Below are 25,242 nucleotides of genomic sequence, written 5' to 3' on the forward strand. Positions count from 1 at the left end.
AGTTCGTCTACCTAATGTTTGTGTGTCGATAAAAAGCTCACCCCATCGAACTGGATCAGGAACTCCGTCTTCAGGCGTCGGCTGGCATCATGTTCGCCTTCCCTCCGCTCACACAGCAGACTGTCCACCTGTCTGGACACACAACCAAACACAACGTTAAAACAACCATAATAAAACTATAATAGAACCATAATACAACTATAACACCACGTCAACACAAAGTTAACACAATTATAACTCAACCGTGTTCATTTCTGTCCATAACTGTGATCATCAGTATTGTGGAGCTGAAAGATGACCACATTAAAACTGATGGATGGTATGTAGATGGATGGTGTCTGTAGATGGATGGTGTGTGTAGATGGATGGTGTGTAGATGGATGATATCTGTAGATGAATGGGTGTGTAGATGGATGGGTGTGTAGATGGATGGTGTGTAAATGGATGGTGTGTAGATGGATGGTGTCTGTCGATGGATGGTGTCTGTAGATGGATGGTGTCTGTAGATGGATGGTGTGTAGATGGATGGTGTCTGTAGATGGATGGTGTCTGTAGATGGATGGTGTCTGTAGATGGATTGTGTGTTGATGCATGGTGTGTAGATGGATGGTGTGTAGATGGATGTTGTGTGGAGATGGATGGTGTGTGGAGATGGATGGTATCTGTAGATGGATGATGTGTAGATGGATGGTGTGCAGATGGATGGTGTCTGTAGATGGATGGTGTGTGTAGATGGATGGTGTGTAGATGCTTCGTGTGTAGATGGATAGTGTGTGTGGATGCATGGTGTGTATAGATGGATGGTGTCTGTAGATGGATGGTGTGTAGATGGATGGTGTCTGTAGATTGATGGTGTGTAGATGGTGTCTGTAGATGGATGGTGTGTGTAGATGGATGGTGTCTGTAGATGGATGGTGTGTGCAGATGGATGGTGTGTAGATGGATGGTGTCTGTAGATGGATTGTTTGTGTAGATGGATGGTGTGTAGATGGATGGTGTCTGTAGGTGAAGGTGTATGTAGATGGATGGTGTTTAGATGGATGGATTGTCTTTTAGATCCTATCCCAACTAGACTGTTCAAGGTGGCTTTACCTTTAATTCTTCAATGTTAGATCTGATTAATCTCTTTCTAGTAACAGGCTATGTACCACAGGCTTTTAAGGTTGCTGTAATCAAATCTTTACTTAAAAAGCCCAGTCTAGATCCAGATGTTTTAGTTAACTATAGACCAATATCCAACCTACCATTTCTCTCTAAAATTCTGGAGACAACAGTTGCAAATCAATTCTGTGAACATTTACAAAGGAATAGCTAGTTTGAAGAGTTTCATTCAGGCTTCAGAGTGCATCATAGCACAGAAACAGCTCTGGTGAAAGTTACTAATGACTTTCTCATAGCGTCAGATAATGGACTAGTCTCTAAACTGGTTTTGGTGGACCTTAGTGCAGCAATTGACACAATTGACCACAAATTTTTATTACTTCCACTAGAACACTCTATTGGAATTAAAGGAACAGCACTAGACTGGTTTAAATCCTACTAACTGTGGCTACTAATCCAACCTCACAAGGCATTTCATCTACAGCTACAAAATTTTATAGGCATATGCAGCACATCAGGACACAAAAAAGAAAAAGTACATTAGGGCCATACTGTAAATTCAACAGGAAGTCGGCCATTTTGAATTAGCTGTGAAATTTGTTGAGATGAACTCCTCCTAGGGGGTAAGTCTGAGAGACCTCAAATTTGGCCAATGTATGCAACAGTCCTTCCTGATGAAAAGTTATCAGACTTTTTTTAATAAGTCAAAGGGCGTGGCCATGTCAGCCCCCAAAAATATTGATCATTTGCCATGAAAGAGGAAGTGCTGTCTAACTCTCCTGTACATGCTCCAATCTGAATGAAACTTTACATGTATGATCAGAGACCAGCCCTGATGACATCCATATGTTAATATTCATTCACAGTCATAGCGCCACCTTGTGGTATCAGGGCATTTGACATTTTTAACACTTTGACATACTGTTGTCAGCCCATTGGACAGATTCACCTCAAATGTGGTGACATAAGCCTGAACACAATGGTGATTCATAGAGAAAATGGTGACTTGTCATCAAAGGGTGTGTCTGTGGCGGCGCAGCGAACTTTGATGTTTTGCCATGAAAATTTAATTATTTATATCTCAGCTGCACATAGTCCAATCTGGCCCAAACTTCACATGATGGATAACAGGTCCAGTCTGAAGACATCCAGACTCATAAATTCTGAAAAAGTCATAGTGCCACCTGTTGGTAACAGTAAGTTTAAGGCAATATATTTTCAAGTACTATGGCCCCAAACTTTGTGATATAATGCTTGAAATTGGTCAGCCAAGTCTTCGCCTCTTGACAATCCCACACTGTGAAGGCTTTGACATTTCATGGAACGCTGTTGCCGTGACAACCAAATATCGCCGTGACAGACAAAGTAGTGTTTACAGGTTAGGAATACTCCAACGCTCACCAAAATTACCACACACATCACCATGAGTGAATGGAAGGACACTGTATGCATCTCGGCACAGCATGTACTATAGCGCCCCTTACAGCATGTTTAACAAACGGCCCCCCCTCCCCCCTCTCCCCAGTGTGTTTTGCCTACATCTATGAAATTTGGGAGGCATATAGAGCACATCAGGATGCACAAAAAAGCCTCTTGGAGTCATGCCCGAAACCCAACAGGAAGTCCGCCATCTTGGATTAATTCTGAGATTTTTGGTGATTTTTGTCATTTTTGAGAACAAACTCCTCATAGGGGGTAACTCCAAGAGACCTCAAATTTTACTAGTATGTACAACAGGTACTTGTGATCAGAAGTTATCAAAATTTTCATTATGAGTCTGAGGGCGTGGACATGGCAGCTTCCAGAATTTTGATGCTTCACCATGAAACATCAACAGCTGTTTAACTATCCTTTGCATGCTCCAGTCTGCCTGAAACTTTACATGTTTGATCAGAGTCCAGCTTTGAAGACATCCATAGACGAATATACAGTCCAAGTGATAGCGCCACCTAGTGGATGGACAGGAAATGCTCTATAACTAGTCTGTACATGCTCCAATCTGCCTGAAACTTTACAAGTGTTATCACCAACAGTGATCACATCCACTGGCCAAAATACACTCTCGGTTGCAGCGCCACCTGGTGAACATGCTTGGATTCGCCGACCAGCAAGTATGCGAGGACCCATTCAATGCTGCTTGCAGCTTTAGTTATTATTAGGGTCCGAGCACCAACGGCGCGAAGACCCTATTGGAATGCTAAGGTTTATTATTCTTTTTCTCTGGACGAAACAAGTGCGTTTTTGAGGGCCTAAACATGCTCCAATTCACGTGAAAATCTCCAGATGCACCAGAACTGGCAAAAAATTTTATATTTTATAGGAATTGTGGAGGGGTGTGGCAAAATGGCTCTATAGCGCCCCCTACACTTTCCCACGGGCAGCACGTTTCTCCTGCAGCTACCAAATTTGGTACACATGTGCAGCACATCAGGCTGAACAAAAAAGTCAGTGGTGGCCATATTCTAAATCCAACAGGAAGTGAGCTATTTTGCATTGAATGTCAGATTTGGCCAATTTTTGACTTTTTTCTAGAGCGAACTCCTCCTAGGGGGAAGCTCCAATTCACCTCAAATTCAGCCAGTACATACAGCAGGCCTTAGTGATCAAAAGTTATCAAAATGTTCCTCAAAAGTCAAAAGGCGTGGTGGTGGCGGCCTTTGGAAGTTTGATCGTTCGCCATGAAACATCAGGTGCTGTGTAAATGCCCTGAACATGCTCCAATCTTTTTAGCATTTTTAAAGCATTCTGTCGCACTTTTTAAAGCATTTTTAAGCATTTTTGTACCTTTTTCATTTTTTAGTCTTTTTAAAAATATTTTTATCATTTCTTTTTAGCTTTTTTCAGCATTTTTAAAATCCTTTTTGAATCATTTCTTTTATCATTTTTTTAGCTTTGTTTTAGTCTTTTTTAAAATAATAATCTTATCTAATTTTTTAAGCTTTTTTATGTGTTTTTTAAAAAATATCCCTTTATTAATTTTTTTAAGCTTTATTTCAGCATTTTTAACATTGTTTTTTCTCAATCAGCTTATTGATTCCTCCATATAATAACTCAGTGGAAATAATGGGTAACTTCTGCAGAGTGTCTTCAGGACCGAATCTGACCGAACAGCTGAATTTGTTCATTCAGTATCGATCACTGATCATCGCTAATCGGTCATCTATAATCGATAACCTGATCAGTACCTTCCTCGTCCTCGTCGATCCTCAGCGCCGCAGAGATGAACTCGAAGGCCCGCCGCTGGTGGCTTCGGAGCCGCTGTCCCTGCTCCGGGCTGTCGTCTCGCTGCCGGACGGCGGCTCCGGTCCGGAAGGCGGCCGCGGTTCGGGTCCAGATCCGGCAGAAGATCCACCAGAGCAGCGACAGCAGCGTCCGGAGAGCCGCGGAGCCGCAGGTACGCCTTCCGCCGCTTCCTCCGCGGGGACTCATCCGCTTCCATACCGCAGCATCCCGACCCGGTTCGGTCCGGTTCGGTCCACAGAGCCGCTGAGGTTCAGATCAACCCGCTGCTGGAACTTCTTCTTTGTTTAAACACCCACAGGAAGCAGCGACGACAACACGAAGCCATCACAGCGCCCCTGGTGGCGGATAGGGGGCACTGCACCCAAATACAATAACACACAACTAAATAACACACACACACACACACACAACTAAATAACACACATTCACATCTAAATAACACAGACGCACACAACTAAATAACACACACAGATACACACACCTACAGAAACACAACTACACAAAAAACACAAAACTACATAAACAGACACACAACTACATAAACACAACAAAGTACACAAATATAGGCACACAAAAGTACAAAACTACATAAACACACAGATATACACAACTACACACAGACACACAAACACAGAAAACAGAGTTGGAGGAAAAAGTTGCAAAACTTGGAAATATTCTGCAGAAGTACTTGAGTACATGTATTCTGTTACTGAGCACATTTATTCAGTAACAGAGTACATGTACTCAGTAACAGAGTACATGTACTCAGTTACTTACCCCCACTACTTTTTAACGTGTAATAAATGCAGTAGGATGGAAGTATGCAGTAGTACAACTTGTAAATACTCTAGTAAAATACCAGTACAGTAACACTCTGAGTAAAAGTACTCAGTATCTGAGTAAAAGTACTCCGTTACTGCAGTTACAGTTCCCCAGCTGAATAATGTGGTGGGAGGAGAAGTAATGGAACATGGAAGTACTCAGAAGTACTCGGTAAAGTACCTCACACTTGTACCTGAGTGTAGAACTGGAGTAAATGTACTCCGTTTCTCGGGCTGGTCGGGGATACTCCACCTGCAGCAGCGCGAGCTCTGACCTACCTGTTCCACCTGAAAATTTGGGCCTGGGAGCTACAGCGGTGCATGCTGGGAGATCCGGAGGCAGGGAGGCAGCAGCAGCAGCAGCCGGCGGACTCAACCTTCAGTCGGTGCTCCGCTTCCAGCCGCCCGCAGCGGACTCACCGCGGACAGCACAGTGTTTGATCGAGACATGGACCCCAGCGGACCGCGTCTGTCGGTGAGCTCCGCTCTGTGCACGGGGAACCGGGAAGCTGCTGTCAGACAGCCGGAGCTGGGCTAGCTGCTTGTTGTTAGCCTGCTGCGTAGTTAGCTCCATTAGCTTCCTGGTCTCCTGCTTTCCTGCTTCTGTCTGACGCCTCCGTTTATCTACTGTTGACCAGCAGAACCAGCTCTACTAACAAACCTCCCGGTGCCGCCGCTCGGTTAGTTCAGCTCGGTTTTCTAGACCGGCTAACTAAGCTAAGCTAAGTTAGCTCCGGGCCTTGTAGTTTAATTAGCCGCCTTCTAGCTAACCGATGCTAACCGAGCTGCTGGTGTCTCAGCACTTTAATGTGTTCAGCTGTTAGCCTGCTAAGCTAACTAATTAGCCACGTTAGCCTCCCAGCTCCTGTTAACCAGCGACGTCAGACAGCGGAGAAGTGAGAACTTAATCAGAACCGGGGAACCCGCAGCCTGAACCCGGACAGCTCACCTGGTCCGGCAGGTGAACGCGGTGCTAACAGGTCTGTGTTTGCTAACTAGCTTCAGCTAAAGCTCCAGAACAGAACAGCTGCTCTCATAAAGTCCCACTTTGCTGTTTTATTAAACTTACTGCGCTGTTAATGATGTGAAACATTTAAATCCTTTAAAATGTAAAGAATAGATTCACTGGAGACCACCATTAGACCAGGTCCAGGTCTAGAACCACTAGAGGTTCAGATCTGTGGAAATACTCTTGAGATTTACTGCCTTTATTTTAAATATTTAGACCTAAACCTGAGTCAGCTGACTGATCAGTTAAACTCACCTCCAGACACTAAAAGCTTCTGGTTTGAGATTTTGCTGCGTGTTTCACATTTGATCCACATTTGACCAGGTCCAGGTAAAACCACTACATCTAGAAGGGTCAGTCTGGACCAGAAGGACCTGCAGAAGATAAAGTCTTTAGAACACAGGTTCTGTGGAACGTTTATTCTGTTTGTACATTTTAGCTGTTTATTTATTATTTTGCATTTTTAAACATTTTTCAGTATTTATATTAGCATCTTTCAACTTTTTTTGCATAGATGTTGTTTTGCATTTTTTCATACATTTTTTTCGGAGTTTTTGGAATGTTAAGCATTTTTAAAATCTTTTCTTTCAGCATTTTTAGCATTTTTTTCTGAAATTTTTAAGCATTTTTCAGCATTTTTTAAGCCTTTTCTTAGCTTTTTTTTGTTTTGCTTTTTTAAAAGCGTTTTTCAGCGTTTTTTTAGCATTATTTATAGCTTTTTTGTTTTGCTTTTTTAAAAGTATTTTCAGCATTTTTTCAGCATTTTTTTTGGCCTTTTTGGAATTATAAGCATTTTTTCAGTATTTTTTTCTGAAATTTTTAAGTATTTTTCAGCATTGTGTTTTGCATTTTTATAGCTTTTTCGTTTTGCTTTTTTTTTTTTTTTTAAATCATTTTTTGGCATTTTAAAGCATTTTAAAGCATTTTCAAAGCTTTTTTCAGCACTTTTTGTAGCATTTTTTCAGCATTTTTCAGCATTGTTTTCAGCATTTTATAGCTTTTTTGTTCTGCATTTTTAAGCATTTTTTTCAGATTTTTTGGAGCATTTTTCAGCATTGTTTTTAACATTTTGTATAGCTTTTTTGCTTTGCATTTTTTTAGCATTTAAAAAAATAGCTTTTTTTTAAACTTGTTTGTTTTTGTTTGTTATACTGTGTTGTTTTTTTAAAACTGCCATCAAAGTTCTGTTGATTATTTAATGCAGAGGTTCGATCAGGTCCAGGTCCGAAGCGTTTCCTCCTGGGCTAATCACATCCAGACTGAGCTTATAAAATGTGGTTCAAATCAGTGAAACCTTTATTCTCTCCCTTGAAATTGTAAAACAGAGATTATTTTTAGTAGTTGTAGGTCTGATGTGCTCGACGTGTAAAAAAGCAGTGAAATCTCAGTTGTTTGTTTTTTTTTTTTTAAAGATATAATGAAGATTTTAGCAGGTTTCAGACAGTTTTTACTTAAATATTTCACACATAAACCCTCCTGTTTGTTTCTCAGGAACAGTATTGATGTTTAATTATCCAAAAACAGCAGAAACCAAAGAAAATCCAAAATAACCATCATTTATATCCAACCCTAACCCTTTTTTGTTGTAAATTACTGTCAAAGAAAGTCACATTTTGACATCAAAATTTAAGTTTTACTGCAAATATTTACCAATTCCTCGATTTTATTACAAAATACTAAAGCATTGCCAAAACATTTCTGTTACTCTAAAACAATCTGAGGCGAAATTAGTCTAATAATTCAAATTGCATCAGAAAACGGCGCAGTTCTTGGGTTTAAATTTGGACAGAAATGACAGCCTGAATGTGAAAAACAGTTTATTAAATTTATTGCTGGTTGTCAAGTGATGTATCTGGAAATAATAAGTAATAATGATCAAAATACTTTAACAATTTATTTATTTAGATTTTTTCGCTTTAAAATGGGTCAGTTTGACCGGCAACAGACAAGGAGGGTTAAAAATATTTCTCTTCCCGTCTGTAGCCGCTGAGGGATAAATTAAACATCTCAATCTGAAATGTCCTTCATGGTTTAACTGGTCTTTCTGGTACTGGGTGGAATCTACCTGCTGCCAGGTGTTCCGGGAGATAAAGGTGCTGCAGGCTCCGCCCACCTCCAGCTGATAGACTGCTGTTTGTTCACATAATCAGTTCCTCCAGAAACCCTTGAACAAGTTCCTGACTACATCTTTTTGTGATAGTTTTGTGTCTCTCTGTGGTTGTTTTGTGTCTTTGTGGTAATTTTGTGTCTCTTTGTGGTAGTTTTGCGTCTCTTTGTGGTAGTTTTGCGTGTCTTTGTGGTAGTTTTGCATCCCTTTGTGGTAGTTTTGTGTCTATGTGGTAGCTTTGTGTCTCTTTGTGGTCATTTTGTGTCTCTTTGTGGTAGTTTTGTGTCTCTTTGTGGTTGTTGTGTGTACCTTTGTGGTCGTTTTGTGTCTGTTTGTGGTAGTTTTGTGTTCTTTTTATGTCTCTTTGTGGTCGTTTTGGGTCCATTTGTGGTTGTTTTGTGTCTGTTTGTGGTAGTTTTGTGTCTGTTTGTGGTAGCTTTGTGTCTCTTTACGGTTGTGTTGTGTCTCTTTATGGTCATTTTGTGTCTCTGTGGTTGTTGTGTGTCCCTTTGCGGTAGCTTTGCGTCTCTTTGTGGTCATTTTGCATCTATTTGTGATAGTTTTGTGTCTCTGTGGTCGTTTTGTGTCACTTTGTGGTGGTTTTGTGTCTCTTTGTGATGGTTTTGTGTCCCTTTGTGGTGGTTTTGCATCTCTTTGTGGTAGTTTTGCGTCTCTTTGTTGTGGTTTTGTGTCTCTTTTTGGTTGTTGTGTGTCCCTTTGTTGTAGTTTTGCATCTCTTTGTGGTAGTTTTGCATCTCTTTGTGGTGGTGGGGTGGGAGGTGGGGGGTAGGTGGGGTGTTGGGGTTTGGGTGGCAGGTGGGTCCTCGTGCCCCGGGCCGCCTGGGTCGGTCTTGGGGCGCCGGGGGTGTCGGTAGCTGCTCCCTCTTGTTCTCCGGGTCCTTGTGGTTCACGGTGGCCCTGGTGGCTCTCTGGGGGTGCCGCCCTGTGGCTCCTACAGCCAGGGGGAGGGGGCTGTTGGCTTGGCCCTGCCTTGCCGTGATTGCTGTTCTGGGCTTCAGGGTTCTTCACACTTGCATGTTTGATCAGGTCTCGCCAGCTACTGCTGAGTCCCATTGACAGCGAATGATGGGACCTGCTAGAATGTGCTGAGAATCTCTCCAGAGTCTCTATACTACACTCATTCTCTTTTTCACTAGTATCCTCTTCGGGCCTATTCTATTCTATACTGTCAAGACATCCACAATTATGGTGTTCAATACCATTTATTTATTGAATGTTTTTTTTGTTTGTTTATTTTTGTTTTATTGATGGGCAGTTAGTAGTCGGGAATAACACAGCACCTGACACTTTTTAATTCTAATAGCACCCGCCTGTCAGTTCCTATCCCTGTTCATCCTGTTTCATCCTGTCCAGGATTTGTTTCCCCTGCACATCACTGAGGTGTAGCACTGCCCTCCCAGGCTCATAATAGGAAAATTTTGGGGTTTTTTTTTTATTCTTTTTTTTTTAATCCATAATAGGAAATTCTAATAAAGAATGTCTGCTTAGCTTTAAGGGAGGGCTGGTGATGGTCACACACATGCACTAAATATTGAAATATTTGGCTGCAAGTAGGGCTGCAACTAACGATTATTTTAATAATCGATTAATGGGCCGATTATTTTTTCGATTAATCGATGAATCGGACAAAAAAACAACACATTTTTATTTTCCGCCGCTTTATTCAGAAAGAGAATATTTGGACTGACGAGCAAATAAGATCATTGTAGCGAAGCCTTCGTCTTCAACCATTGACAGAGGCCTCATGCCAGTGATGATCAGTCAAGACAGCTGCTTGCTGTGGTGGACATGATGTCTTTCTCATCATGAAGCCTGTCATTGTTTGTTGTTGATGAAATGAGAAAGATAGTATACTTTGAGTATGTATTATAGCACAATTTACAACAACTCAGTAATTATCTTGTTTTATTTGCAGTATTAGGTTAAGGCAAGTAAGTAGTCCAAAGAGCAAAACACAAAGCGCGCACACACATATAGATAGATAGATAGATAGATAGATAGATAGATAGATAGATAGATAGATAGATAGGACACGAACCATAAAAAATACTAAATAAGTTACTTTAACCCCGGTCTAAATGCAGTTCATCCTGCCTCACTCCAACACAGACCAGTGTCTTCACTCAGACTTTGTGAGAAAATTAAAACTTGAGGCTTAATCTTTATAATAATAATAATAATAATAATAAATTTTATTTATAAAGCGCTTTTCCAAAAACTCAAAGACGCTGTACATAAAATACAATAAGATAAAACAAAACTGTTAATTAAAATCAATAGATAGTAAAACAAGTTCAAGATAAAATACAGAATCACTTAAGGAAAGCAGATCTAAAAAGGTGAGTCTTTAAAAGGGATTTAAATGTGGTGAGGTTGGTGCAGTCACGGAGGGCATGGGGGAGTGAGTTCCAGAGTGTGGGGGCGGCAATGGCGAAGGCTCTGTCCCCCCAATGTCGCCGGCTGGTCCTGTGCGGGATGGAAAGGAGGTTTGTGTGGGAGGAGCGGAGATTCCTGGGGGGGGTGTAGGGGAGGAGCAAATCGGTAAGGTAAGAGGGGGCAAGATTATGGATGGACTTGAAGGTGAGGAGAAGCAGTTTGTACTGGATGCGGTGTGAAATGGGGAGCCAATGGAGGTTCTGCAGGACGGGGGTGATATGGTCATGAGAACAGGTTCGGGTGAGGAGTCGGGCAGCAGAGTTTTGAATGAGTTGAAGTTTATTGAGAACTTTGGAGGTGGAGCCGAAGAGAATGCTATTGCAGTAGTCAAGGCGGGAAGTGACGAAGGCATGAATGAGGGTTTCAGCGGCTGAGAAGGAGAGGAAGGGGCGGAGACGGGCGATGTTGCGGAGATGGAAATAGGCAGTTTTGGTGATCTGATTAATGTGGGGTTCAAAAGTGAGGTTGCTGTCAAATATCACACCGAGGTTGCGGATGTGAGCAGAAGGAGATAGGGTGGTGTTATCAATGGTAATGGGGGGGTGGGGAAATGGTGTGAGTGATTTAGGTCCAATAAAGATGAGATCAGTCTTGTCGCAGTTTAGCAGGAGAAAATTTTTCCTCATCCAGGATTTAATGTCGGCCAAGCAGCTGGAGAGAGAGGGGAGGGTGGTGGTGGCGGTGGTGTTGGTGGAGATGTAGAGTTGGATATCGTCGGCGTAGCAATGGAAGTGTAGGTTGTGGCGGCGGATGATGTTGCCGAGGGGGAGGAGGTACAGGATAAAGAGGAGGGGGCCAAGGACCGATCCTTGAGGGACACCATGGGACAGGGGGGCGGTGGCGGATGTGCAGTTGTTGACCTTGATGAATTGTTGTCGATTTGTGAGATATGATGTGAACCAGGTGAGGGCGGTGCCGGTGATGTTAATGGAGGATTGAAGGCGGGACAGGAGGATGGAGTGATTGATTGTGTCAAATGCTGCAGAGAGGTCGAGAAGAATGAGGATGGTGACTTGTCCAGAGTCTGAGGAGAGGAGGAGATCGTTGGTGACCTTGAGGAGAGCAGTTTCAGTGCTGTGATGAGAGCGGAATCCGGATTGAAAGGTTTCATACAGGTTGTTGGAGGTGAGATGAGTTTTCAACTGGGCAGCGACGACACGTTCTAATGTTTTGGATAAGAAGGGGAGGTTGGAGATGGGCCGGAAGTTGTGAGGGGAGGTTGGATCCAAACCAGGTTTTTTGAGGATGGGGGAGACAGAGGCGAGCTTGAGGGGTGAGGGGACACAGCCAGTACTGAGGGAAGTGTTGATGATGTTAGAGATGAGGGGGGAGATAACAGGGAGGCAGTTTTTGAGGAGGTCAGTGGGGATGGGGTCCAGGCAGGATGTGGAGTTTTTAGTTCCAGTGATGAATTTGGGCAGGTCCAGGGGGGAAACGGGCGAGAAGTGGGCCAGGGGGGGAAAGTTCAGAGGGTTTGGTGGAGGAGAGGGGGGATCAAGTGAGGTGGGAGAGGTGACAAGGCTGCTGTGGATGGAGATGATTTTGTTATGGAAAAAAGAGAGGAATAGGTTGCACTTGTCAGTGGTGAACGAGTTTGAGACGGTGTCCGGGGGGGCAAGGAGTTTATTGACAGTTGAGAAGAGGGACTTGGGGTTGTTGGAGCTGGTATTGATCAGGTCAGAGTAGAAAGTGGACCGTGCAGATTTCAGGGCGTCTTTGTATTGTTGGAGGAAGTCGGAGTAGGCTTGACGGTGAACTGTCAGGTTTGTTTTCTTGACAAGACGTTCCAGCTGTCGTTTATGGGCTTTCATGCGGTGGAGTTCGGGGGTGTACCATGGAGCAGAGTGGGAGAAAGTGACTAATTTGGATTTGAGGGGAGCAAGCTGATCAAGACAGGAAGAGAGAGTATGATTATAGTGGTTGATGAGGTCAGTGGGGTTATTGATTGATGGGGGAGGGGAGATGGACAATGCAGTGGTCAGTGAGGCGGAGAATACAGAGGGGGAGAGTGATCTAGTGTTTCTAAAAAAGATTGTCCGTTTTTCCTTGGGCAGGGGGGTGGGGAGGCTGATGTCCATAGTTATTGCTAGGTGGTCAGAGATGGAGAGATGACAGCTGGAGATATTTAGGACTGTAAGACCAGAGGAGCAAACCAGATCGAGGATGTGTCCATGGTTGTGGGTGGGGAAATTGACATGCTGGGTGAGGTTGAGTGATTGTAGGAGGTCTAGGAAGTCAGAGGCAGATTTACTGTGAAGGTTGTCCATGTGAAAGTTGAATCTTTAAATTATTATCATCATTGGGGGCAAGTTACATTTATTTATAAAGCATATTCAGACCCTGCTTAAGCTGATTAAAGTGAAATAAAAAGTTTCACACGTGCGCACACACACACACACACACACACACACACACACACACACACACACACACACACACACACACACACACACACACACACACACACACACGTGCCCTATCACTGTCATTAATCAGCTAACAAACACTAGCATCAGACAAGCTACCAGAGAGACTAACGTTGCATTTCCTCACTTAAAAACAGAACAAACGTAGGATACTGCAGTGACTTACCTGCTGTTGAGCTCCTTCATCCTCATCGGCGAGTCCAACGTGTTTCTGTTTCAGGTGCTGCATCATCATCGTGGTGCTCCTGTTCCATCTCATATCACTTTTGTAAAGCTTGCATGTTACGCGTGTTTTTTCTTTTGTGAAGCGTGAAATGCTCCCACAATTTTGAGGATTTCGGTCTGACTGTTTTCTCCATGTCGGTCATGTTTGGTTGAAATTACTCTGAATTTACTTTCGCTTTGCCGCCACCTCGCTCTGTTCAACTCGCTCTACAGGTGGAGTTATTTAAGAAAAAACAAACTTTATTTCCGTCAGCCAGCATTGACAAAGCTCTGCAGGTGAAGTAAACGGCTCCGCAACATGGCGAGTGACGCATGAATCGCGCGACACAACGAATCGATCATGAAATTTATTGCCAACGCTTTTAATAATTGATTATTATTGATTTTATCGATTCGTTTTTGCAGCCCTAGCTGCAAGACTAAAATTTACATCAATCTCATGTAATGTTGAAACCCCTTTTGTGGAGTTAACTCTTTGATGCATAACCTGGGTCAAAAGTGACCCAAATCCAATGGAAAATGGGTATCTCCTGATGTGGTCTATGCATCAAAGGGTTAAACAATGGGAATAGATGCAGACGGGAAAAAAAAAAAGAAAAGCCAGAAAATATTTATCTGATCAGTCGCCACATAAACAACCGGCCAGGTTCTTGAAGTCCATAGAAGAGAACATCCCCTGGAGAAAGTTCTAGAGTTCTAGACCTATAGACTCTAAAACTTTCTCTAGGGTATGTTCTGTTTTCTTGCATCCAGTCTTTAAGTTTAGTACCAAGAATGTTTAGAACATTCCAGGTCCTCGAAATCCATAGAGATGTGTCCAGATTTGCGACTAAAACTCGAATTTGGCTAAAAAAAAACCATGCAAAATAATGACAAAAACGGCCAAAATTGCCACAAGAAGAGTCTAAAACTCCCTTAAAAGGTTCAAATATGACAGGAAAATCATGCAGAATTACCACAAAATGTCCCAAAACAACCTTAAAACATTCAAGTATGTCAGGAAAAACATGCAAAATTACCACAAACAGTACCAAGATTACCACAAAAAGTACCAAAACTACAATGAAAAGAATCACAAATACCACAAGAAGTATCAACATCACCACAAAAAGTAACAAAATTACCACAAAAAGACACAAAATCACCATAAAGACATGAAATCACCACAAAAAGTAACAAAAATACCAAAATCGGCACAAAAAAATAAAAAAAATAACCACAGAAAGTACAAAAATCATACTGGGAATATTTCCACAGTTCCAGGTCCTTAAGTCCATAGAGTAGAACATCCCCTGGAGAAAGTTCTAGAGTAGACCTATTTTGGAAATTTCTACAGTTGTCATAGTTCTACTCTAGAACTTTCTACAGTTGTCGGTAGGTCTACTGTAGCACTTTCTACATTTGTCAGTAGGGCTGGACCCGAATATCTGAATATTCGGGCCTGACAGTTGTATCCAAATATTCGTCGCCTCCCCCCGCTATTATGGGATGCACCGTAGTGTGAACAGTGAAACACTGGGTCAAAATTTCATGCTCTTGTGGTGGGTGAAGAACTGACCATTCAGATCTTCACCTACCATGACATGATTGACAGAATGAAGGTAGAACCTTCAGTGAAAATCCTAAAGTTCCTGCAGATAAAAAACCAGCTGGTTCTGAGGAGTTCTGGTGGATTTTAATGACATGTTTCTGTGAGCTTTTCTTTCTGATTCTGTCTTTTCTGGATGTTTCAGGTGTAGTCCGAAGGAGTCGTAGATCGCCAGAGAACCATGGAGCCCGATGTGATCCGGATATACTCGTCCTCGCCGCCGCCGATGGAGGACGGCGCAGAGGAAGAGGATGAAGACTTCGGAGACTTCGGCACCTTCTCCGGCGTCCCGAACAGCATCAGCTTCACCGAGTTCGACACCCCGACCACCTTCAACCAGACCCAGGCTCTGACCGCCACCTCCCCACCGGAGCTCCTCGGCAGCAGAGGTCTGGTGGGCTTCGGCTCCTCCAATGGCACCCTCGGTACTGAGCTGCCCAAAGCCAACGGCGTGGTGCCGGCGAGCCACCGGGGCGTCAGGAAGGGCCTCTCCAGCTCCCCCGAGCTCGCCAACTGCAACGGTGGAGAGGTGCTAACGAACGGCTTTGATGTTCAGGGAAGCCCGTCCTCTCAGAATTCTGTCCACTCACACATAAAACTAACGTCCACTGAGGATTCGGGCAGTGCTGCCAGCAGCCCGGAGGACAATTTTGCAGACTTTGCTGCTTTTTCCAACGCCGAAGGACACGTCAGCCAGCCGGCGGACGAGGCCATAACTGACCCGTCAGAGGACTGTACCGTACAGCAGGAAACGTCTTCACGGGACTATGTCAGGGACACGAACAGAACCGAATCCGATCTCACTCAGAGTCCAGACAGATCCTGCAACACAGACCGAGGAGGCTCCGACTCTCAAAGGGACGTTGCCCCTGCTCTGGAGGCGGTTTGCACTCTCCACCCTCTGGCTCTGAACGGACTGGACGGCGTAAACAGGGATGGATCCAAAGAGGGCTGCAGCGATGCCGACCTGTCGCCCGCCGACCACAGCGAGGCGGGTCAGTCGGACGAGAAGAGCTCCGAGACGTCGCTGGGCCGGCCACTGTCCACCGACGCCCTGGAGGAGTACGATGACGTGAGCACCACCGGCTCGGTGCCGTCGCCACCACTGCAGGGCGAACCGGCCACGCCCGCCGACCACAGCCAGCTGGCCGAAGACGACGAGGACTTTGGGGAGTTTGGAGACGCTGGCTCATTCGGCGGGCAGGACTTCGCACACTTCGAGCAGCCGGAAGCGCAGCCGGACGAGAGCCGGTCGCAGAGTTCAGCCGTCGCCACCGGCAGCGAGCAGGACGACGACTTCGGGGACTTCAACTCCCCCAAGTTCCACAGCGACGGGAACCAGACGGAGGATGGAGGAAGGTTCGCCAACTTACCCGTCAGCGACAGCTTCGGGAACTTCAGCTCGGCCGACGGTGGCGAGGCGGACGGCGGATGGAGTGCCTTCGGGGAGCAGCAGGACGGAGAGTCGTGGGCGGCGTTCAGCTCCGAGCAGAACGTTAGTCCTGTAGGGGTTAGGAAGGAGGAGGAGGAAGATCAAGAGGAGGAAGAGGAGGAGGAGTGGCATGAAGGTGAAGCTGCTGCAGTCAGCGAGGAAACCAGCCGGACGGACAGACAGACGGTAAGCACTGCAGGAGACAGACTGGTCAGACTGGGAAACAGAATCAGAACCAGTTTAGTGTCATTTTTTTGTCTTGTTTTTGTCTGTTTGGGGCAGTTATATTTGTTTCTGGTTGTTGTTTGTGTCTCGTTTTTCCAGTTTAGTTTCACATCTTTGACAATTTTCATCCTTTGTGTCTCATTTTTCTTTATTTGTCTTGTTTTCTCTCTTTTTGGGCAGTTTTTTTTTCTCGTTTTGGTCATTTTGTTTCTTGTTTTTGTTGTTTCCTGTCTTTTGTGTGTTTTCGGGACAGTGTTTTTTTGCTTCTGGTCCTTGTGTTTGTCTCGTTTTTCTAGTTTTGGTTCATTTTCTGTATTTTTTTTTGTAGTTGTAGGTCTTGATTTTCTAGTTTTGTCTCGTTTTTGCGTGTTTTTGGGGCAGCTTTGTTAGTTTCTGGCGATTTTCTGTCTCGTTTTTCTAGTTTAGTGTCACATCTTTGTCATTTTTTTTCAACAATTTTGTTTCTCGTTTTTGTTTTCTGTCTTGTTTTTTTGTCTTGTTTTTGTGTGTGTTTGGGGACAATTTTGTTTGCTTCTAGTGATTTTTGGTCTCATTTTTCTTGTTTAGTGTCACATCTTTGCCATGTTTTGTCTTGTTTTCGTCATTTTGTCTTGCTTGTGTGTGTCTGGGACAGTTATGTTCCTTTCTGGTTGTTGTGTGCGTCTCGTTTTTCTTGTTTAGTGTCATTTTTTTTTATGTCATTTTGTGTCTGTGTGGTCATTTTGTCACATCTTTGCCATTTTTTGGTCTCCTCTCCAACATTTTGTGCCCTATTTTCTTGTTTTTTGTGCATCTTTGGGACAGTTTTGCCTCCACCTGCCATAGATATTTATAATTATCTTTACTGAAGGTGTGCGGTGCAGGTAGAGGGGTTAGTCTGAGGGATGCGATCCTGTGACAGAACGTTGGATGTTTACGTTCAGACTGCTGTGAACAGCTGCTGTGGTCTCTGCAGGTGTCGCTGTCCAGCCGCCTGGAGAAGCTGTTTCAGAGGAGCTTTCCTCAGACCGCCGCCCGGCCGCTGGACGACCATGTGGTGTCTCTGAAGATCCTGCTGGAGCCTCCGGAGGACGGACCTGGAGCCGAGAACGAGAGCAGGTCGCCACGGAGCCGGTGAGTCCTTAGAGGTTAAACACCACCAGAAACGTTCTCTTCATGGTCGAAGCCCTGAAGTGGTCGTTGTTAAACAAGCCTCACAAACATCAGATTAAAATGTTAGAAAAAGAAGAACATCCCTGGAAAACGCTTCCTCTGCATGTTTGACCTTCAAAGACAATTATTTCTCCATATCATGAACCGTGTCTCCAGATGATCCTGGTTTCGTCTTCCATCGTCTCTAATAGTCCTGATCAACCACCTACCGACGTTAAAGTTCACCTAGAATTACCTTTTTAAAGTTTCCTCTAGTGGAATATCAGAAACACATCCAGGTACCAATGATTGTTTCTATGACTCTAAACTGGTCACACTGAGATACATCCCATAATACTGATGCTAGAAGCTCATTTTCTACCATTTTTGAGTGATTTTGGATCATTTGAGTCATTTTCTGTCATTTTTGAGTTACTTTATACCATTTTTAGTCATTTTGAATAATTTTTTAATCATTTTGGACCATTTTGAGTCATTTTGTATAATTTTTGAGTCATTTTTTTTCAACCATTTTTGAGTCATTTTGGACCATTTTTGAGTCATTTTCTACTGTTTTTGAATCATTTTGGGCCATTTTTGAGTCATTTTCTACTATTTTTGAGTCATTTTGGATCATTTTTTTTTTTAGTCATTTCCAACCATTTTTGAGTCATTTTGTACTATTCTCTAAGTATATTTTTGAAAATCTTGGATATTTTGGGGCAACTGGGATACGTTGGAGGTGTTTTAGTAAATTTCTGTTTCAGTTTGAACAACTTTCAAGTTATTGTGGACACTTTTTGGTAACGCTGGTTTATTTTTAACTCATTTTCAGTCAGGTTAAGAATATTTTTGGGTAGTTTTCGAGTCATTTTCCACCACCAGAACTCTAATACATGAGATTCAGAACCAGATGATTTCTTTTATTGGATCATAGATTTACAAATTTAACCTTCGGTTCAAGCTAAACAAATCAAATCCAGTGACTGAGGAAGGTCCAGTCATGGAGCAGCAGGGTTTGAGTAGACCATCAGTGCAGCTCTGTGATTGGTCGGTCAGCGTCATGTGTTGTTGCTGCTACGGTATGACTTTGTCTGGTTGGCTGCTGCAGGTCTGGTGGGCGTGGCAGCGTGTGGATGCAGCTGCAGGACATCCACGAGGCTCTGGGCCTCCGGTACCAGTGGGGCGGCTCGCACTGCAACAAGGCCCTGCTCTGCTGCCTGGGCATCGACACCCGCAACATAGTGAGTCCTGCACACAGACATACAACTCACCGGGACACTGGAACCTCAGAGGATCTAATGTGGAACCCTAGTCAGTCCTCTGACTAGTTCAGCAGATCTACACACTGTTTTAGAGATCCTTAAATCCTGTTAGAAATCATCACAATGTCAAATAGACTTCAAGCAAACAAAAACCACCACAAAGAGGCATAAAATAACTGCAGTGACACAAAACGACCACACAGAGACACAAAACGACCACCAAGAGACACAAAACAACCTCAGAGAGACAAAAAAAGACCACAAAGAGACATAAAATGACCACAAAGAGACACAAAACGGCCACAGAGAAACACAAAACGACCACAGAGAGACATAAAATGACCACAAAGAGACACAAAACGGCCACAGAGAAACACAAAACGACCACAGAGAGACACAAAAGACCACAAGGAGACACAAAACAACCACAGAGAGACACAAAATGACCACAAAGAGACACAAAACAACCACAGAGAGAGACAAATCGACCACAAAGAGACACTAAGCAACCACAAAAAGATACAAAACGACCTCAGAGACAGAAAACAACCACAAAGAGATATGAAATAACTGTAGTGACACAAAACAACACGTCAGATAAAATTAAAATTCTTCTCATCATGTAAATACTGAAATCTGTTTGTGTGTCTTTCAGTGAGTAGCTTTTATGTTTCTGTGTTTGACGTGTTGTTGGTGTTTTCAGCTGTTCACAGGACAGAAGAAGCAGCCGGTCATCGTGCCGATGTACGCCGCCGGCCTGGTGAGTCCTCCTCTATCAATACCTTCATTGATTAATCCAGAGCTGATCAGAGAAACATAAGAATCAGTGATGAGAGGAGGTCAGCCTTTACTGAGCCCACAGTGGGGAAGCCTGGGCTCTGCAGCACCTCCTGCTGCTCAGGTGAAAGTGTGTCTGTGTTTCAGGGGATGCTGGAACCAACCAAAGAGCCGGTGAAGCCCGTTTCTGCAGCAGAGATGATCGCCTCCATCGGACAGACGCCTCCAGCAGCTCCAGAGACAAGCTCTGGTTCCTCCGACTCAGTGCAGGTGAAGATGTAGTCTGGACCCAGCAGCTTCAGCATGTCTGTTTGTGGTCGTTTTGTTTCTGTTTGCGGTTGTTTTGTGTCTCTTTGTGGTTGTTTTGTGTCTCTTTGTGGTTGTTTTGTGTGTCTTTGCGGTTGTTTTGTGTCTTTGTGGTCGTTTTGTGTCTCCTTGTGGTTGTTTTGTTTGTCAATGTTGTCATTTTGTGTCTCTGTGATCAATTTTTGTGTCTTTGTGATGGTTTTTGTGTGTTTATGGTTGTTTAGTTGATTTCTACTGAAGGTGCTCCAGACGTTTAGTAAAATGTGAAGCTCTTCATGTCACAGTGGAGACCTGCATGTTGAATTAAGTGACTGTACATGTGACTGAGGGAAGAAGGATTGTGGGTCATTGTGTTACATATGAACAGCAGGGGGCGCTGTGTATAAACAGGTGTGCCTGTGTGTCTCCTCCAGCAGGAGGCGCTCCCACCCGTCCAGTTCGACTGGAGCAGCAGTGGCCTTACCAACCCTCTGGACGGTAGGTGACCCAACCCACCTTCAATCATCCCAGTTAATCAGGGTCCTTCCAGGCAGCAGAGATCCTCCACCGACCAACCGCTGACCATGTTTTAGCTGAACTAGAACAATTTCATGATTTTAAGTCTGGGAATCTTCTGTTTCCGCCTTTAAAAACATCTGTGAAGCCATTTTAAAGTTTCAATATCTCCAGAAATAAAACTTTCAGAGACATGAAACATGGTGAGAACAGACAGAAGAGTTTCATCAGATCAGAATCATTGAATGGATCCAGTAGAGGAGATATTTATAATTAGAAAAAAGTGTAAAACCTCCACGTCAGACTGCTATATTGTTTCCTTAAGCAGCAAAAACACGAAATGACGAGAACGAGAAGCAAAACTCCAAGAACGAGACGCGAACCGACAAGAACGAGACGCCAAACGCCAAGAACGAGACATGAAGCGTCAAGAACGAGACGCCAAACGCCAAGAACGAGACGCAGAACAACAAAATTGCAGTGCTTATGTTCATCTACTTGGATCATATTTGTCATTTTGGAGAAACTCATTTAGGTCAGATTTAGTCCGTTTGGACTCTTTATGGTGGTTTTGGACGCTGGTTTCCAGATGTTTAGGACTGGGATCAGCTGATAGGAGGGTTAGAAGTTGTTGGTGGAGGACGTTCTACTGTGTGTGGAGGACGTTCTGCTGTGTATGTGGAGGACGTTCTGCTGTATGTGTGTGTAGGATGTTCTGTTGTGTGAAGCTCCTGTAGATGTTCTAACTCCTGATTCTGCTGCATGCTCTCTGCTGTTAACCTTCACCTCTGCAGCCAGCGGAGGCTCGTCTCTCTTAAACCTCGACTTCTTTGGTCCTGTGGAGGATTCAGGCTCCAGCAGCTCCACCTCCATTCCAGGTCAGCCTATTGATCAGCCTGTTGATCGGCCCATTTATCAGCCTATTGATGGACCTGTTGATCAGCCTGTTGATCAGCCCATTGATCAGCTTGTTGATCAGCCTATTGATCAGCCTGTTGATCGGTCCATTGATCGGACCATTGATCGGTCTGCTGTCTTTCTTTTTCACCTCCGTCTGTCGCTACCAAACTGCTGCTTCATGTGGTTCATTGGTTCCTCCAGAGGTTAATCCACAGTACTGAGCTCTGATTGGTTCAAACCCACCAGAAACACCTTTATAAATGCAGAGATGTTCTGATGTTGGTTCCAGGTGTGGATCCAGAGCTCTATGAACTGACCACCTCCAAACTGGACTCCGGCATCTCCGGCAGCCGGGTGGCCGACGCCTTCGCCCGCCTGATGTCCACCATGGAGAAGACCAGCACCTCCACCAGGTGAGGACCAGACACACCTTCACGGTTCACCAGCAGCAGAACTGAAGAGTGTTTGAGCAGTGAAGTGGGCGGAGTCACGAGTTGCTGACTCCTACCCCAGACTCTCAAAATGCACCGTGTGAAGCAGAAACGCTGCTGGAGGAGGTTCTCTAAGCATGTGCACACGCCTGGTTTTCATGCGCACGTGATGGAAACCATGAATCAGCCTTCAGTCCTGCAGAGAACAGTGGAACCTTTTACCTGTGGTCAGTAATCAATCATGTGATCAATAATTGTGATCGGTGCCTGTTGTGTTCTGCAGGAGGCCGAGGAAAGACGAGAACCTCAGTCAGGAGGCGTCTAAGGTGATCTCTGCGCTGCCGGATCTGTCCTTCATGCAGGCCAAGGTCCTGATGTTTCCCACCACGCTGACGCCACTCGGTTGCCAGGCGACGCCAGACTGAAGCCCTGCCCACTCTGTCCACATGACCCCGCCCCTTTTACCTTTTCTGTCCGCTGCTCCTCCTCCTTTCACATATCGTTTTTAAAATCAGATTTTCAGTTTTTATAATTTTTGGACGCGAGGCGTCGAGCAGCTCGGTTCTAGATCAGTGGTTCCTAAACAGAAGCTTAGAACATCTGCTGTTCCCTCTAGAAGGTTTAGAACGTCAGCTGTTCTCTCTAGAAGAAGGTTTAGAACGTCAGCTGTTCTCTCAAGAAGAAAGCTTAGAACGTCAGCTGTTCTCTCTAGAAGAAGGTTTGGAACGTCAGCTGTTCTCTCTGGAAGAAGGTTTAGAACGTCAGCTGTTTTCTCTATAAGATTTAGAATGTCAGCTGTTCTCTCAAGAAGGTTTAGACTGTCAGCTGTTCTCTCTAGAATGGTTAGAACATCAGCTGTTCTCACTAGAAGGTTTAGAATGTCAGCTGTTGTCTTTAGAATAAGGTTTAGAATGTCAACTGTTCCCTCAAGAAGGTTTAGAACGTCAGCTCTTCTCTACAGAAGAAGGTTTAGAACGTCAGCTGTTCTCTCCAGAAGGTTTAGAATGTCAGCTGTTCTCTCCAGAAGGTTTAGAATGTCAGCTGTTCTCTTCAAAAGAAGGTTTAGAACGTCAGCTGTTCTCTCTAGAAGGTTTAGAACGTCAGCTGTTCCCTTTAGAAGAAGGTTTAGAACATCAGCTGTTCCCTTTAGAAGAAGGTTTAGAACGTCAGCTGTCCCCTCGAGAAGGTTTAGAACGTCAGCTGTTCACTCGAGGAGGTTTAGAACGTCAGCTGTTCTCTTTAGAAGAAGGTTTAGAACATCAGCTGTTCTCTCTAGAAGAAGGTTTAGAACATCAGCTGTTCTCTCTAGAAGGTTTAGAATGGCAGCTGTTCTCTCTAGAAGAAGGCTTAGAACCTCAGCTGTTCTCTCTGGAAGAAGGCTTAGACCGTCAGCTGTTCTCTCTGGAATAAGGTTTAGAACGTCAGCTGTTCTCTTTAGAAGGTTTAGAACATCAGCTGTTCTCTCTAGAAGGTTTAGAATGTCAGCTGTTCTCTTCAGAAGGTTTAGAATGTCAGCTGTTCTCTCTAGAAGGTTTAGAATGGCAGCTGTTCTCTCTAGAAGAAGGCTTAGAACCTCAGCTGTTCTCTCTGGAATAAGGTTTAGAACGTCAGCTGTTCTCTTTAGAAGGTTTAGAACGTCAGCTGTTCTCTCTAGAAGGTTTAGAATGGCAGCTGTTCTCTCTAGAAGAAGGCTTAGAACCTCAGCTGTTCTCTCTCGAAGGAGGTTTAGAACGTCAGCTGTTCTCTTTAGAAGGTTTAGAACGTCAGCTGTTCTCTCTACAGGGTTTAGAACGTCAGCTGTTCTCTCTACAGGGTTTAGAACGTCAGCTGTTCTCTCTTGAAGAAGGTTTAGAACGTCAGCTGTTCTCTCTTGAAGAAGGTTTAGAACGTCAGCTGTTCTCTCTAGAAGGTTTAAAACATCAGCTTTTCTCTCCAGTGGATAATTTGGAACACTGATTGTTCTCTCTGGTAGAACCTTCAGAACGCTGATTGTTCTCTCCAGTGGAACCTTGAGAACGCTGATTGTTCTCTTTAGATGAGTGTAAATAATCAGGGATTCCATGTTCTTTTCCCCGTTTGTTCCTGGATGCGTTCTGCAGCTGACGTTCTGTGGTGCAAACGTTCTGGTCTCTAGAACATCTCTCTGAATCTGTTCATGGACTCAAACCACACTGCCTGCAAAATCCAGCTCTACGTTTTTAGGTTTTAACCAGATTTTCTTTAACCTGCAGGTTCTGTTGTGTTCTTCTGTTTCTGTGATCTAATGCAGATTTTTAATGAGTTCTCCACAGTGTTTTATTTGAATCCCACCAGACTAACAGATGGAAGTTTCCTCTGGTTGCTTCTCGTCTCACTGTTGCTTGTTTTGTTGTTTTTGGGCTAAAAACGGGACTTTGTTGCTGAAACCACTGACAGTTTGAGAGCAGTGAAGAATTAAGGGACCAACTTGTGCTCGTGTGTTTGCTTTCTTTCTGTTTTTATACGTTCTGCTCATTCTGCTGTCGGTCGTCTCCCAGGAGGATTTTGCACATTGTAAAGATGAAATGGATGTAATCATAGTTCACTGTGGCTTTAGACTGTGTACAGTTAAACTATGGACTGTAAAATGTACGGGAAAATTCCTATGGAAACAAACTGAATCACTTGAAGAGCCTGTCAAAAGGTTATCGTGCATGCCCAGGTTCTTTTCAGACTATAAGTGTGTAAATTTTACTTTTAGTGTACACAAGAAATTAAAATAATTTAAGAGAAAGAGCTGCAGCGTCCTGAGTGTCTGTTGAACGTCTTTAGAGGTCCAGTGCTGCACACAAGAGTACACAAAAAGACACAAAACGACCACAAAGAGACAATCGGAGACACAGCAGGTTGTAAACTGGGTCCACATGTTCTAGAATTCTACAGTTTCATTTATCAGACACTTGTATCCATGGCGACGGACATCTGGGAGTAGAAACACATTGAGGATGGGTTGGATCAGGAATCTTTGGTTGGTCGAGCGCAGAGACGGACGGAGTGTCGACCTGGAGGACAGAAGTCAGGGAGAAAGGAACTGTTTTCATTCTAAAGTTGTTATTTAAAGTGTAAAAAGCGACTCAGCTTTCAGCACATGGTCTTCATCAAGAAGCAGGTAGTCGTCCAACGAGAACGTCAGCTGTTCCCTCTAGAAGGTTTAGAACATCTGCTGTTCCCTCTAGAAGGTTTAGAATGTCAGCTGTTCTCTCTAGAAGGTTTAGTACATCAGCTGTTCCCTCTAGAAGGTTTAGAACGTCAGCTGTTCTCTCTCCAAGGTTTAGAACATCAGCT

General features: G+C 44.0%; 2 protein-coding genes across 6 annotated transcripts; one reads left to right on the forward strand and one right to left on the reverse strand.

The window, feature by feature from the left end:
• Positions 1-41: 41 nt before the first annotated feature.
• LOC129348799 (spastin-like) lies at positions 42-5,400 on the reverse strand. The gene is made up of 2 exons (XM_055010240.1): positions 4,287-5,400; positions 42-132 (listed from the first exon to the last, which is right to left on the reverse strand). The coding sequence occupies exons 1-2, from the start codon at positions 4,528-4,530 to the stop codon at positions 71-73; spliced, it is 306 nt and encodes a 101-aa protein (XP_054866215.1). The 5' UTR covers positions 4,531-5,400; the 3' UTR covers positions 42-70.
• Positions 5,401-5,489: 89 nt separating this feature from the next.
• aftpha (aftiphilin a) lies at positions 5,490-24,693 on the forward strand. 5 transcript variants are annotated; one of them, XR_008601490.1, is made up of 11 exons: positions 5,490-5,640; positions 15,123-16,595; positions 17,590-17,747; positions 18,877-19,009; positions 19,734-19,790; positions 19,955-20,077; positions 20,527-20,590; positions 21,403-21,486; positions 21,798-21,921; positions 22,223-22,657; positions 22,691-24,693. XR_008601490.1 is itself a non-coding variant. In XM_023292320.3 (10 exons), the coding sequence occupies exons 2-10, from the start codon at positions 15,159-15,161 to the stop codon at positions 22,362-22,364; spliced, it is 2,322 nt and encodes a 773-aa protein (XP_023148088.2). In that variant the 5' UTR covers positions 5,490-5,640; positions 15,123-15,158; the 3' UTR covers positions 22,365-24,693. The 5 variants fall into 5 exon arrangements, 4 of the variants coding, with proteins under 4 accessions (XP_023148088.2, XP_023148089.2, XP_023148090.2 ...); XM_023292320.3 differs by having other exon boundaries at positions 22,223-24,693; XM_023292321.3 differs by having other exon boundaries at positions 20,530-20,590; positions 22,223-24,693.
• The last annotated feature ends 549 nt before the right edge of the window (positions 24,694-25,242 follow it).

Source organism: Amphiprion ocellaris, chromosome 4, assembly GCF_022539595.1.
Source record: "Amphiprion ocellaris isolate individual 3 ecotype Okinawa chromosome 4, ASM2253959v1, whole genome shotgun sequence".
Taxonomy (NCBI): domain Eukaryota; kingdom Metazoa; phylum Chordata; class Actinopteri; family Pomacentridae; genus Amphiprion; species Amphiprion ocellaris.

What these genes read in the sequence shown, in the direction of transcription:
- LOC129348799 (XM_055010240.1), bottom strand. Translation starts at nt 4,530, where the DNA reads ATGAGTCCCCGCGGAGGAAGCGGCGGAAGGCGTACCTGCGGCTCCGCG. An exon ending in GATCGACGAGGACGAGGAAG is followed by an intron (nt 133 to 4,286) that starts GTACTGATCAGG and finishes TTGTGTGTCCAG; the next exon opens with ACAGGTGGACAGTCTGCTGT.
- aftpha (XM_023292320.3), top strand. Translation starts at nt 15,159, where the DNA reads ATGGAGCCCGATGTGATCCGGATATACTCGTCCTCGCCGCCGCCGATG. An exon ending in GCCGGACGGACAGACAGACG is followed by an intron (nt 16,596 to 17,589) that starts GTAAGCACTGCA and finishes TGGTCTCTGCAG; the next exon opens with GTGTCGCTGTCCAGCCGCCT. An exon ending in AGCAGGTCGCCACGGAGCCG is followed by an intron (nt 17,748 to 18,876) that starts GTGAGTCCTTAG and finishes TGGCTGCTGCAG; the next exon opens with GTCTGGTGGGCGTGGCAGCG.